Source organism: Danio rerio, chromosome 6 (assembly GCF_052040795.2).
Source record: "Danio rerio strain M-AB ecotype USA chromosome 6, GRCz13ab, whole genome shotgun sequence".
Taxonomy (NCBI): Eukaryota; Metazoa; Chordata; class Actinopteri; order Cypriniformes; family Danionidae; genus Danio; species Danio rerio.
This window is the reverse complement of record NC_141026.1, coordinates 31,636,697-31,652,838: the sequence shown is the minus strand read 5'-3', so window position 1 is coordinate 31,652,838 and position 16,142 is coordinate 31,636,697. Positions and strand designations below refer to the sequence as shown.

Sequence of the window (16,142 nt, the reverse complement as noted above, 5' to 3'; positions counted from 1 at the left end):
TACAGAGTTTCTGGAACAAAATATTTCAAGCTTTTTCATTTACATTAGACATTCCGATTAAACCAGATCCTGCATTAATTATATTTGGAGTTTACAAAGAATTTTTGAGACTCGGACACGGGTACAACAACAGTTTGTTTCATATGGATTGATCTCGGCCAAAAAATCCTATTGTTTTGGAAGAAAAAAGAAGTTCCAATTCTTAAATTATGATTGACAGAGATAACCAGAACATTACAGTAGATGTGGAAAAAATCTGATATACCCTAATAGACAAGGTTTTGTTATTTGAAAAAATTGGTCCCCTTTTATTTCCTTTACACAATCTTGTGATTAATATGTTGGATAGCACTGGTGGGTAGTTGGTTGGGGGATTTCATGTTTATTTTTTATTTAATTTTTTTGTTTAATTATTATTTTTATGACTGTTTTTATTTTTTAAATGTCTAATTGTTAGAACACAAGTTGTATGTTTAACAAAAGTGAATGTCTGCAAAAATTTCTAATAATAAAAATATTGAAACCAAAAAAAAAATGTAACAAATTTTTTAGCTCCTCTTTTAGTCATCTCAACTCACATCAATAAAATAAAACAAAAATATTATGTTAATCTTTGTATAACTTAAAAAGATCTGTGAAAACAGACTAAAATAAGTTAAATCCATATAAATAAATAGTTGTCTTGACTTTTTGTTATTCATTTGTACTGTGTGAGAGAGTGTGAGAGAAAAAGAGAGAGAGAGTGAAAGAGAAAGAGAGTGAGAGATAGAGGGGATTCTACGAAGCTCAAATGTAAACAATATTTGGATAAGGTGATAAAAAAGATCAAAACACTCATGTTTTTGGAGTGAGGTCACAAAGATGAAGTCATCATGTCTTTTTACAGTTCTCCATGAACTGAGACGCCTTTCTTCTCAATCATATGCAACTGCTATCAGCCTGAAACTGCCTTAAGTCAACAATTAATATTTAAACAGGGAAAAATATATTGATCCCCACCGATATACGCAGTGCTTGGGCAGGTCTTTTATCATTGATCATGCAAATACAATGCATACATGAAAAATCATTAATAAAAAAATTAGACAGGGAATAAAGATATTGTATAATGCAATGTGTAATGTACCTGATTAAATCAGTTGCTGCTAAGAATATTTTCAGTTTCATGAAAATGAATATGCTGAATATGCATGCATGCCAATTTTAATTTTTTTCAATGTTGACATTCAGTTGACATTTTTGATTTTTGAATGCAATTCTACATAATATTTATATTCACTTGACATGTAATTGGTATTCTAGGAAAAGATTATGAATATGTGCAGCTGGTTTGTGTGAGCTTTTTTACATGGGTTATGTTTTTCCTGTTCATAGGAGCTGATTTGCATTACGATCTTCAGGCTGTGTATACAGGCATGCTAAACAAATTATTCAAAAAACAATTCATGACCATTTATTCTGTCATTTTACGTTGTGTATAAAAAACTATGAAAAAAAGGAGAAATGCTTATAAAACAAAGAACAATTAATTATTATTTTGTAAATTGCAGTTTTTTAATAGAAACAACAACAACAACAACAACAACAATAATAATAGTGAAATATTAGGAAGTGTTTTTAGGCTTTTACACACAATACAATTCAACACTTATTATTTATTTGGTTAAATGCATGAATTATTATCATTGTTTGTAAATCTATGATTCATTAATGTATTTTATTATAAACTACAAATTATTATTATTATTATTATTAATTAAAATAGATACAAATGGAATTACATTTATTATTATCATTATCATTATTATTAATACAACAATAAAAATAATAATAATAATAATAATACAACAACTACTACTACTACTACTACTACTAATAATGAGAATAATAATAGAAATATCTTTGGTGTTTTTATGCTTTTACATATATTTTTATTTGGCTAAAAGCATGAAGTAAACATTGTTATTTTTACCTTTTTATTATTCAGAGTTTGCAACTTGAGGTTTCATATTTTTATTCCATTATAAATGTTTTATTATTATTATTGTTAATAAAATAATACAGCTACTATAAATAATTTAAATAATAAATGGAATTACAATAATAATAATATAATAATATAATAATAATAATAATAATAATAATAATAATAATATAATAATAATAATAATAATAATAATAATAGTAATAATAATTAATTATTTGTTGTTGTTGTTATCATTTCATGGGAATAACTAGTTACAGCCCCCCCCCCCCCCCCATCCCACAATCCCCCCCCCAAAAAAACTAATTTTAATAGCCTTTATGTAAGTGTAGATAATTTTAACCATTTTGTGTGTTCAGTTCAACCCTGTTAAATTTTTTAGGGTTGAATAATAACGGTGTTGATTGCAGAAAAATTGAGTCCGTCATACTGTAGTTTCTATCAGATCCTCCGGGTGTCGCGCGTGAGTGAACTCGTGAGCTCTGTTTATATGAGCGCGCACAGGACGCGCGCACGGCTAAAGAAACAGCAGCAGGATGGCGAGCAAGGACACAACACAGAGTTCCCTACATCCGACACGAACAAAATCAGCATGTGTTGGACTTCTGCGCCTTTTATTTATTGCATTTATTCACGTGGCACAGGCGAACAAACAAGGTAACCACCTGAAGCGTGTTGTATGTTTTCCACTGTGTTTCGTGAGTCTGTATGCTTGTACACACACCGCGGCTTCACTGCAAGCTAATGACTGTTAGCTTCGAGCCTTTGGCGTGTTAAAGAATTAAATAAATATTTAATCAAGCGTTATCCATCAGATTAAAATCACAGATCTGGCTTGGTTGGATGACTGTTCTAACCGTTTTTATTTTGTTGACTTAAAGCTGCTGGACAGTGTACAGAGACGTTAGTTTAGCTTGAGTATTAAAGCTAACAGGCTTAGTCATATTACGTTAGCGAGCACGCTGAACATGTCTGAAGTTATTCTCTCTTTGAAAACTAAACACAACAATGAATAATGTTTACAGAATGCTAACCTATCCATGACTGGTTTTCAGCTTTATAATACCTCTTAAACGAATGGTTCACTCGCTGCGCTGGTCACTAGTTCTTGTAATTAACGTTTGGTTGTTTTGGCTAATAAGTGCGGCAGGGGTTTCAACAACGAGTTTATTTTACACTAGATATAACGTTCGTGAGGTTTTAAACCTCGAAACGTCTAATAACGCGATGTTATGTGGACGTGTTAGTGGTAAAAGTAAAGTTTTAATGTGAGAGTTTAGTTCTGAGGCCCAGTCTGTCAGTCAGTGACATGTCAACTAACTCACAGAGGAAGGAGGAGGAGACTGCATACTGCAAGTTCATGCAAGTTTTTTTTTTTTTTTACTATATTTTATCTTGTTGCTTAGGCACAGTTAAATACTTGTGTGTTACTGCTTGTGAGTTTTGCAGAGATTTGTCACTAAGCAATATATTATATTGATACAGAGCTGTCTTATAGCGTTTAAAGTGATGGTTCACCCCACCAATAACACAATTAAATCACCATTTACCCACCCTTGCTTGTTTTAAACCAGCGATGTCCAAACTCGGTCCTGGAGAGTTTAGCTCCAACTCTAATCAAACACACCTGAACCAGCTAATCAAGAACTTACTATATACTAGAAACTTCCTGGCAGGTGTGTTGAAGCAAGTTGGAGCTAAACTCTCTAGGACAGAGTTTGGACCCCCCTGTTTTAAACATTTATAAGATTCTTCTGTTAAACACAAACAACACTTTTGGAAAATGCCTGAACCCTGAAACAATTGACTTTCCCAGTATTTGTTTTTTTCTGCCGTAGTCGCAGCTTTCTTTAAAATATCTTCTTTAATGTTCAACAGAAGAAATAAATTCAAAAATTTTTGAAACCCCTTGAGGGTGAGTTGTCATTTTTGGGTGAACTCTCCATATAGTGTGTCCATCCAGCTTACACAATAAAATATCTGAAAGTCTAATCAAAGTGCAGGACACGTGTGTTTACAAATGAAATAGTTAGGGTTACACTGATCTCTGGCACAGTTCAGATATGAACCTCCTATGACAGGGCAGTTGACCCGGTAAATGTAACTGAAACCTGTTTTTTTTTGTGTGTATGTATATTTTTATAATAATTTTGACTACTGTTTTATTAATGGCTGAATGTCATTTTACAATTTAATGTGTAGTTTACCAAATTAGAAAAATAATCACTCACCCTCACTGCATTGCTAAACAAGTTAGACTTTTTTGCCTCTTCTGCAAAACACAGAAAATACTTGGTTGGCAACCTAATAATCTTTTTTCTAAACTAAAATATAATAGTGATATATAAAGTAAATAAAAGAAAAATTACTTTTCTTAGAATAGCAAGATCCAATAGTGAAGTGATGGTAAAAGATGAAGTTTTTGTGCAAGGACTTTTTAGTGATCAGCTATGTGGCATTTTTAATCCACAACGTTGAGTATGTTTGCATTTTTTTTTTAAGTAACCTGTTTTACCAGTTTACATGCAAATCAATACAGGAGTAAACCATGTTTAGAAAATGAGGTCTTGGTGATGTCAAAACATAAGCATCCATGAATAATTCTCACATTATATTTGTCTTGTACGTGTAAAATACAGCATAAAAACACAATATTATATTTAAATGGCAGTCGGTAACCATTACATTTCCTCATCTTTCATGAGAGGAAATACTCACTGTGTCTAGATGTACATAAATATGCCTGTGATGCTTTCCGGTTACATATCACACATACACACTAAGATAATCGGATAAAATGCAGGTTTAGGTGTTTGCATGTGGGTGCAATATGGATAATAGGCAAAAATCTAAAGTTGTTTATAACCAGTTGGTGTAATTGGTTACAAAGTAACTAGGTACTGTAATTAAATTAATTATGCATAGTTTAAAGTTAATTATCCATTTTTGGTTAATTTAATTAGTGACTCATAATGCACTTGCATTAAATACTGTAAATAAATTCACCAGTTCTCTAGACATCAATTCAGAGAAGCAAATTCATTGTATTTTTTGTTATACTTTTGTATTTTCTGTTATACATGTGCCAGATTAAATGCTTCAACTAAAGGAGGTTACACATGCTTGTGAAACAATGAATTAAGTAGAGAAATTAGTCAAATTAAAACTTTAAGACAATTTTTGATAATTATGTTAAACTTTTATATTTTTTGCAGATTAATTCTCTTCCTTAACTAAATAATGTAATGTTTATTATTGAAATGCTTAATTATGACATTTTTAATTACAAGTTACATGCCGTCTTTGACTCTGATTTAAAGAATTGAATAGTTATTTTCTGTTGCCCTTGCCATTCGTTAAGATTTATAGTGATTGTGTAATTAAATTACTTTTCAGACATAACATTTAGTCGTTTCAAATTTGATTGATATAATTAGTACTAAAGAAGCTACAATTGCTTTTTTTGAAGTAGCTTACCCAACCCTATTCATGACCTTATGCCAATAAAGGAAAACATGTTTACATGATCACATTTATCGTTGTCCTGAACAGTTGCAGGTTCAGGCTACATAGTGTGTCTAATCTTGGCACAACCAGTTTGATGTAGGGTTTCATGGCAGTTCATGTGTGTTATATGTAATGGTGGAAAGATTTATTGAGCAGTTGTAACTATAGTAAAACTTGATATTTTTTTCTGACAATCAGTGATAATTAGTACAAAATGTGTCACTTTGTGTTCTCTCGCTTTCTGAAGTCAGCTGCAAGTTTGATTTCTTGATGACATCATGCACATCATTACTGACAGAAGGTGACAATTGTTTTTAAAGCAAAATAGTAGATAGTAGAGCAGTAGATAAAACAGATAGTAGAACAGACATTAGAAGGAAACACAATGGCTGTGTTTAAAATACTTTTTTACATAGTGGGGAGAGAACAGTCGTATGTCCAAATTCAAAGTTAAAAAAAAAAGTAGCTGGATAACCTGCTACTTCGAAAAAAAATTCTGAAGTGTACATACGATTGACACTTGTTTTATACCATGAGACTATGAAACTCTAAGGCAAATGAACTATAGGTCGGTTGTAAGATAATACCATTTAACAATCTTAACTTTTTATAACTTTGTTCTCTTGACAGTTTAATTATTTGGGGTTTAGAAAAAAAAAATTCCCTTAGTGTTTTAGGGGTCGGTCACCCTGAACACGATTTTTACATCTTTTGTATGGTTTACTAACAGGCTTGAACATTTTGTTCGCTGTTTATGCCCCCTATACATCTTGCATTTTAACCGCCTGCTGTGCCTCACATTTTTGCCATTGTGCGCTGTGCACTGGGTGAAAAAACTGCCTTACGTCGGTCAGGTTTTTTTTTTTTTTTTAATTCTCTAATCCAATGAAAGCAGGGGTGGGGTTTCCATTGAGTTGACTGCAGTTTTTGTGTTGTCAAGATGACTATGAAGACTTTTAAAGATGGAGGGAAGACTAGTGATCACTTTTTCAAGTTATCCAGAGCTGTATGACTTTACAAATCTTGAATATCACAATATTATTAAAGGGGTGGTCCAGAATATAATTTTAAAGTTTTGTTTTCAAGATGCAAATCAATGTGTGCTCATGTTTCACTAGAAGAAAATCATGCTATTTTTTCTATATATCTTACTTTGATTATATACTGCTACTTGACTAACATGAAAATGAGTGTCATATTTTCAAGTTCCTCTGAAATGTCCGCCCTCAAGTGACTCAAATTGGTCAGCTAACATAATGTGCTGTGATTCGTGGATTGGCTTCACGTCACGTCCCTACAAGCAGCCACTTTTTTGTTGTGTAAACAGTTAGTCAATCTCATGCCTGCTCTCTAAAATAAAATCTGACAAGTGTCTTTAACAGTTGCAAATAAGGTGTGCGCTTGGGTTGGGCCGATAGACGATGCCATCGTCCATCGCTGATGGCTGATAGACACCACGATGCTGAGCCGGCATTGCGATCTTCAACCCCACCCCTGTTGAAAATCGCGAAAAATACACGCTCATGCCTGGTTTACACTAATAGGTCTTAGTTTTTAAATGGCATTTTAGAACGAAAACGATCCACATCCACAGTGGTGTTTAGTATTTCTGAGCAGCCCTTTTCCCACACTACCGCTGAAAATGCACATCACATGACCACACACACACAGGCACACACATACACACACGGGCACACAGACACACTGTAATGCGCTCGAGACAGGGGGTCAAGGCAGCGAGTCAGTGGACTGCTTCAATCTTTCACTTTCACACCTGTACTTAGTAATTTTAGCTTACATCTCAGATAATGTTGGCTAGTTCCTGTTGGTTGTGCACTTTTTTTTACCAACCAAGTTTGTCGACGCCATCATAACGACACGGATCACTCTGCTCATTCACGAGTCTCGCGCAAAAAGTGTTAGACAGGTGGTAATTATGTGTGTAACTTATCTTTGTTCATTTATGATTTGTTTATGGATAAAACAAAAACCATGCTGGTCAGGTAGTTAAAACGGTAGGCTACAAATAACTAATTTGTTATTAATTAATTTGTTAATTATTCATAATTATTTTCCCGCGCCTATGACGGCTATGCCATCGTCCATCGCAATGTTTCATATTAGACATCGTACGATGCCAAATTGGTCTATCACCCAACCCTAGTGTGCGCAGTATGTGTGTTTGCGTGGTAAAAAAAATGTTGTGATCTGGCTGGCTCTGATATATTTTTTTTGTATTCCCCAAAGTTCATTGTAGGCTTTGCTAAGCTAACTTTGAGCATATTACATTCAGAGATGCTGTTTATGTTAACACAGTTACAGTACACATCAACTAAAGTTTCAAATATGATATCTTAGTAGTCCACCCCTTTAAACATAACAATTATAACACTATCAACAGAACACTTGCTCACAAAACTCAGCTGATTCAGTTGCTTGGTGACCAAAAAAGCACAACACGCTTCTTTTTTTATTGTCAACAAAAAAGGCAGTGTGGTGCACCTCACGTTTTGGCAACATAAAATCACAGATCTTATGTAGATCTGTAAAGGTGCTTGATCTTTGGCATGATCTTGGCCTCCAAAGACAGCATGTTTCTCTTCTTCGTATAATCCCTGGATTTACCTGAATAGTAGGGCAATCCAAAGGTGATTTTAGGGCTTAAGTAAGCATTTGCTCCTTGTTGATTATAGTTTATTTTGTTGCTTTTATGTTTGGCAGAATGTATGTGTTTTTTTGTGAGCAATTGGATATGATAAAATCAAATATGTTTAAGGTTTAGATACAATGTGTCCTTCTTAAGAACTCTGTTATCAAACTTCTGTGAATGTAAGTTCAGTGTTTTGTTGTACAGTTCACACACTTAATGTTTTAGAGACAAATTACAGCATAATAAAGCTGTTTCTCATTTCTTTCTTTTTGCCAGTTCTAAATTGGTCTAATAGGTACAAAGAGACCACACAGTGGCTTGAGCAGATGGGTTTGTGCTCTTTGAGAAGCACGTGTGAGTTGTTAAGTGTTCTCACTCTTCCCTGGAAATGAATGGACCACTATTTCAGACATTGTGTCAACCCACTTATTGACTTGAAGGAGAAACTGAGCACATGGAGTCCTTTTTTCAGCCTTATATTTACTATGAGATAAAAATACAGTTATCAATGAAATCACGCTTTCCGTGTGAAAACACTATACTCAAGTAGGGTTGTAACGGTATGAATTTTTCACGGTATGATAATCGTCTAAAACAATACCACGGTTTGATGGTTTCGCGGTATACGGTATGTTACAAATGTTACAAAATAATAGAACAGTGAAGCAAATTTGACCTTTTCCATATAATATATTTTTAGTTACTATAAACAACACCACTTACAATGAACAAATAAAAATAAGAAAATAATAAATAATGTGTCAAAGTCCAAATAAAGTCCAAATAAACATGGTGCAAATCCTCAGTAAAAAATAGATATAAATATTTACTATACTATAAATAGTTGCATAACGAAACTAGATTCAATATGGAACATCCTTAGGTTCTATGTGCCAGCATGGATTTGGATATGGTTGTATGCAATGCAGACAAACAGCTGCATCTTCATTTGCGTCTTTTGAAAACAGCAAGAGCAGCAGTTCGTCTTTGCTGTGTCACTGTTTTGTCATGTTTCTGTGCTGCTGTGCATGCAAAAGTACTTAGTATGAGAATTATTTCATGCAAAACTTTTTTTTTTGCGTTTTATTTAGCCGCGCATAAATGTATGCCTTTCTCTCATTCCGTGTTGTTCAAAAAGCTTGGTCCACAAACAAAAGCGAAACCTATGCTTATTGGTTGTGATATAGCGACTTTGAACCAATCTGGGCATGGAGGAGGGACAATGCATCAATGTATCATGTCTGTTTGTCCGGAGACACAGTGACGAGTGTTTTTTTGTCAAATCAGCGTTGTCAAATGTTGATGACGTAACCGCACTGATTCCGGAGCCTCTGAAAGTCCGCGAATGTTATGTGAAAGCTCTGGAAAGCTGAGATTCTCTTCTTTATGCCAATCTTTGAATTGTATGAATCGGATCAGCGGATCAAAAGTTATTAAACATTTAAGAGCAATACTTATTTTTAGCCGCGGGCGGCTGTCTCAGTCTTTAAGGGTTAAAACCGTTGATATGCAATTGTTCATGGTATGATAATCGTGCACGTTCAAATCGTGGTAAACCGTCATACCGGTATATTGTTACAACCCTATACTCAAGTATTGGACTAATGTCTGAAGCTCTGGGAACTTTGGCTGCTTCCAATAGTCAAGGACTGCCCACGCTGCTGTTTGAGTGACAGGTCACCACCCCTGATGTTTAGAGTTATGGAAATATTTGCACAATAACAGCTAATCTGTACATAATTTATACACAAACATCTCAAGAAGTTTAAGAGCGCTGTAGGAAATGTATGTAGGCTTTGTTGTGAGATTCAGTTCTGTTTTTTTGGCGCATTTCTACATTTATTGTTTGAGGATGTACTCACACTATAGGCAAGGTTGATTTAGGGTGCTTTCACACCTAGACTTTTGTTTCGGAACCTGTCTCATTTGCCCAGTTAGGGCAGTTCGTTTGGCATATGTGAAACCCCCAATCGCGCTCTGATCTGCACCAAAACAATCACTCCGGGATCCCTTGAATGAGGTGGTTGATAAAAATGAACTCTGGAGCGGATTGATTGTTGTGAGAAAGTGGTACGATCCAAGCCTGATTATATCAGTGTTTTATGGATATGTAATAGGCATACGTCTATATGAAGAGAGAACGAGTGATAATCTCCCGGAAATCGCACGTCTCCCTCCCGGTCCTCTCATCCTTCTTCGCTCTTCAGGCACGTCACGCGCACCTTGTCAAACACCACAGGTGTGAAAGCACCCTTAATATGAACATGGGTGTGATTGTGCCCCTTCTTTTCTCCCCCGACAGCCCACACTTACACTGAATTTTTACCTTTTAAGCCCAAACGCATTTACATCATTTTGTTCAGTTTAAGTTCAAGGAATTGAAATGGTTAATGCTTGATCAAGAGATGTTCAATTGCTGTTGCATAATTCTGTTCGTGTGTGCTAGAGCACACAGTGTTCTATATTTTGCAGGCCTAGATCTTGCTCAATAGTTCAGTTTTCAGTTTGAAGTTCTAAAATTGTACAAGTGGTTCTTTGATTGTTTTAGCTTTATAGGTTTCTTTACAATGCTGCAGTAAAATAAAATTGTCTCATAACAGCCTAAACTAAACTCTTGTATAACCAAAGGTATGTTTGGCTAAAAGGAGTTAATCAAAGGTGTTGCACTAAAGCAAGAGTTTCATGAGTAGTGTGGTGTTTTTGCTTATTCAGCTCCACCTGGCTCTATGCAAAACCCACTGTCAGAATCTGGCACTCAATCGTCACAATGCAGCATTCATAATTGTCTTTTGGTGTTTAAAACAAGTGTGTGGAAACCACTGTTGTTAAAGGGAACTCTAGCCTTAGCTACATTTGTTTGCTGTCCATGTGACTGTTGACTGTGGAGTTGTTAGCATGTTTGACCAGGCATAAATTTAAGATCCACTATACAAGCTCTTCAAGAATAGGGACTTGTTACATAGGCTAGGCCTGCACAATGTATGTTTTCAGAATTGATATTGCAATATGTGAGTCTGCAATAGTCACTTGGCAGGATCTGCAACGTAAAGTTGAAATTCTAATTCAATTCAATTCAATTCAGCTTTATTTGTATAGCGCTTTTACAATGTAGATTGTGTCAAAGCAGCTTCACATAAATGGTCATAGTAACTGGAACAGTGTGGTTCAGGTTTTAGTGTTTTAAGTTCAGTTCAGTTCAGTTTAGCTCAGTTCAGTGTGATTTAATCATTACTGAGAGTTCAAACACTGAAGAGCAAATTCATCGATGCGTAGCTCTACCAATCCTGAACCATGCGAGGCAGTGGCGACAGCGGAGAGGGAAAAAAAACTTCACCTGATGGGAGTGAAGAAAAAAAACCTTGAGAGAACCAGACTCAGTTGGGCACGACCATTTTAATTTCTCCGCTGGCCAAAAGTCTTGTGCAGAACTTCATTCGCCGTGGTTTATGCTGGAAGATGGCCTCAATGAAGACTCGTCTGTCCCTGGAGCGTCGCTGGAATCAGACTCATGTTCTCCACTCCCCACGACCATCAGCGCAGCAGCAGCTCAGGATATGGCCTGGTCCCGGATATGGAATCCTTGGGATCATCACGTCGCTGGTCTTGGATCCAATCAGTGACTCCGCCTAATCTGAGGACCTCGGGATGAGTATCCCCAGGTGAAAATAGAGAATAAAGAGAATAATTAGCGTAGCTGCTGTTCATAGTGTATATAAGCAAGATGTAGAAGCCAGTGTGGAACCCGCTAGGTGATGCACTGAGTGTATGCTTTACTAAACAGATAGGTCTTTAATCTAGTTTTGAACTGGGAGAGTGTGTCTGAGCCTCGGACATTACCAGGAAGGCTATTCCAGAGTGTAGGAGCCATGAAAGAGAAGGCTCGACCTCCTTTACTTGATTTTGCTATTCTAGGTACTACCAGAAGCCCTGAATTTTGAGATCTTAAGGAGCGAGTTGTTTCTAGTTGACCAGAAAATGCAGATCACAACATTGTGGAAGTCTGGCAGAGTTTAATATTAGAAAGTTTTCACTTGCATTTAGGCCTTTGTGAGCATTACAAGCTAATGTAAACCATTTGGGCTCAAGAAATTATAATGCTTGTAGCTAAAAGGTGAATTAATTACACAATGAAGACTAGTGTTATTTTGCATTTCATTAGACTTCCCAGAAACCCATAAAGCACTGTGAATTTGTATTTATCTTTGCTTATAATTTGTTTATTGTATTTTATACAGATGTGCTCCTCTACAAAATCATCCGAGTCAATGTAAAATTATGATTTTTTTTCAAATAGTGTTATTCATGTCTTTTGGTAAAATTATACTCATATGGTAAAACTATTTTTTTTCTGCAATATATATATATATATATATATATCACAATATCTTTCAGTATTTTACAGCCCTAATGTAGATCTCCTTTAGTTTTTATTATTGACTGTCTTTTGGACCTTGTGCATTGTACAGTATATCATTCCTCTCACCTCTCTGTGTCTTAAGAATAGGTATTGTGTAAATATGGTAAGGAACCTCTGATGTGTAAAAAACAAAACGTGCCAGACTCTTTCTGGCAAGTATCTTGTATAGCTCTTATATATCTTAAAGCTCTACTCGCACATTATGAAATCTAGTTGTGAACCTGACATCTTTTTAAAATTCCCTTACCATTGCAGTATTTTCCCACATGTTTATCTGATAATTTCATAGCTGAACACTGCAATACATGGTCCATATTGAAGTATTACTGAAGGTTTTTCAAAACAAAATTTGAACCTTAAGGCTGTGATGATCTTCAAGTAAAATTGATGGTTGGTTTGATGTAATTCCATACAAAATCTGGTTAAAACAGTGTTTAATGTTGCTGTACCAAAGTGTGCAAACAATCTTACTGGTTATTACTTCCTGTCTTATGAAAAGTTCCAATACTAAAGCTAACATGGTTAAAGTGCATATAGAGTCTCAGTTTTGTCTGTCATTATGCATGGCAACAGTATTTATGTTTCTGCTGTAGTCTCTTTTTTTAATTTTGTAATGGTTGGCAACCAGCAATATGATGCAATATTTATTGAAAATAAGGCTTGATACCCTAGTAAGTTGGAGTGTCATCCAAATAGTTACATTATTGTCATATTGCAACACCCCTATTTTTAAATGTTAGCGATGCAGCCCAGAAGTATAGATTGACTTCATTCAAAAGTGAAATGAAGGGAAATGGTCCAGTTGACAGATACTCAACCCAAAAATGAATGTTTGTTGATTTAAATGACTCTGCACTTCACCAAGTTAATTATATGACATAACATAAAGTGATGTGGTGAGTCAAGGGATGTGTTTGTTGTATACCTCTGAAAGCATATACGAGGGGTGTTTTGAGCTTCATGAGCATGACCAGCCTCTATCACTATAAACCTTCCTAGAGTTACAGAACTGCAGACTAATAATAGCCTTTTGAGTAGACTGACATGAAGGCGAATATGAGAACTTCGCAACTTGTAGAGGACTTGCCTTTAGCCATCTGTTGATCTGGGAAAAATAACAGCTTCTGCTTAGGGAGCTTTTAATGTAATTTTTTTATTAAATAAACACAAGATGAATTTCAGTTTGCGGTGATGACCATTCAGGAATTTAGTGTTGGCTTAACTTGTATTTATAGTTTTTAAGGGTGTTCCGATATTGTCATTCTGACATTATATGATGAGTGGCATAAAATGACAATAATATAATTTATCACAATATATTTTGGTGCCATAAATATCGTACAACACAAAATAAATATTGTGAAAGGCCTAGCGGTGATAATTTTTTTCTGTCTCTTATGCTGGTCTCATGGTTTGGTTTAGTTATGATTATGTCTTTGGTTCCATTCGAAATCTCTGTATATTGATGATGCTTTCATACACAATTTTATATTTCACATCACAACAATTCTTGTATAAAAAAAAAAAGTATAAATATGTTTGTATATTATTTGTAATACAATTTTGTCCTCTAATAGAAGCCGACAGAAATATGTTTGCATTTATAGCAAATAAACAAATGTAAATAGAAATGTTAATGATTGGTCAAAGAACATGTCTGTATCGTGGTGCACCAAAGAAATTATTAATTTTGACACCCCTAGTCCTTGTTGTGAGTAGCCTTGAAAATGACAGTTCACCCAAATATTTTATCCCTATTTACTCGTCCTCTCTGGTGATTTCCTACCAACATTATGTTTCTGTTGAATGCAAAAGAAAATAATTTGAAGAATGTTAATAACAGGGGGCCATGAACTTCTGTATTGGAAAATATACTATAAAAGTCAGTGGCTACCAGTTTCCAATATTTTTCGAAACATTTTCTTGTTTGTTCAAGGGAGGGACAATTTCAAATAAGTTTGAAACAAATGGATGGATAGTAAATGATGATTGATTCAATCATTCATTCATTCATTTTTGGGTGAACCATACATTTCAGTAATTATTGTTTTTTCCAGTTTGAAAAATAATGGTATTATATTGCAAAAATGAAGAAGTCATTAACCTAACATCATATATCAGACTGACTTGACTAGTTGACCACATCCATTTCTGACATTTCCATTTCTGTTGTCCTAGTTTAGTGTTTTTTGCTCTCCAAAAAGCTTGTTTCCACGAAGCTGTGGCATCTCCACAGTCCTCAATCAAGAACTCACTCAAGACAGCGAATGATCACAAAATGCCTGTAATGATTCCCTGTCTCTTCAGTCTTTTGTGTTGCCTGATGAGTGGTTGTGTCCAAATCTGATATACCCCCCGAAAGCCACTCGTACATAAAGAGATGTCAAATCATCAACCTGCATGGCATTGTTTGCTGATATTCAATCCTCATGGGAATTTTCTCTGTCTTCTCTACAGCTTTCATACAGTCAGACAACATCCTGGAGGTACTACACTTTGGGGATGGAAGCCTCTTGCAGGTACGTTTTTGTGTTCATGAGAGCGGATAGCATGAAATTCCTTAAGTATACTCTGTGACTCATAGAATACCACAAACACTGATGCTGTTTATAAATGACCAACACGTTTTGGTTGCCACTTATAATGGAATAGACTCTGGTACCATATTTAAAGAGGCTAAAAAGAGTTTTAGTAGGGCTGCACACAACATTTGATAAGTCTAATGTTGTGATGTTTTGTTTTTCTGCAATACATATTGTGATGGGAATACAATTTCACCAGATAACTTGAATGAGTATTTAAAAAGAATTTAGATTAATTTATTTTAGATTAATTTGGATTGGCATAAAATATAATAAATAATCTACAAGCATAGATAAATAAAATAAAGTATTAAGTAAAATTTAAAGTATAAAAGTAAAAATAAAATAATCAATGCTTAATGGTTTTCTGAGGAGTCTTAACAGTATTCCTGACCAGTAATTGAATAATTAAATTTAAAATAATGCTGCATAGACTTCAATGTATAAAGAATTCAGTATGCATTGTTATTAGTTACAAACAGCACAATGTCTTATGTCTGAATGCTTTTGTAATCCTAAAAACATGCAAATGATAAACTATCATCCGGACTCAACATTGCATATCCTGCAATGTGACTATTGCCAATAATCACATTGTAATAACGATGCTGAAACAATATATTGTGCAGCTTTGCATCACAAATGAAGTGTTGTGAAGCTGTTTGTTCCGATAAACAAACTGATTATCGTAGGATTCACAAAAAAGATGTTCAAGTTTTCCTGCTAAATCTGTAGTTAGTAATTTAACATAAGATTAAAATACAGAACCACAAGAATCATTTCTGTTTTAATCCGTTTCACTTAATCTTTTTGTAATTTATGAGTCACAGAGTGCAGGTAAATATGGTTTATAAAAAAAAAATATATATATTTTTTTATATATATATTGTAATAACTGAAGTATTTTAATGCTGAGTGTTTGTTCTTAGCTTTTTAAAAATATAGTTTTGTAAGAAATGTGACTACTTTTACATGTGTGGCAAAAATGTGATTATTTCCAGT

At 34.6% G+C, this 16,142-nt stretch overlaps 1 protein-coding gene across 2 annotated transcripts in view; it reads left to right on the top strand.

The window, feature by feature from the left end:
• Nucleotides 1-2,499: 2,499 nt before the first annotated feature.
• tmem131 (transmembrane protein 131) overlaps nucleotides 2,500-16,142 on the top strand; it is a 67,433-nt gene continuing 53,790 nt past the window's right edge. For both annotated transcript variants that reach the window (XM_087257349.1, XM_087257348.1), the window contains exons 1-2: nucleotides 2,500-2,641; nucleotides 15,016-15,077. In XM_087257349.1, coding sequence (XP_087113475.1) covers nucleotides 2,521-2,641; nucleotides 15,016-15,077 — 183 coding nt within the window. In that variant the 5' untranslated portion in view covers nucleotides 2,500-2,520. The remainder of the gene's footprint in view (nucleotides 2,642-15,015; nucleotides 15,078-16,142) is intronic.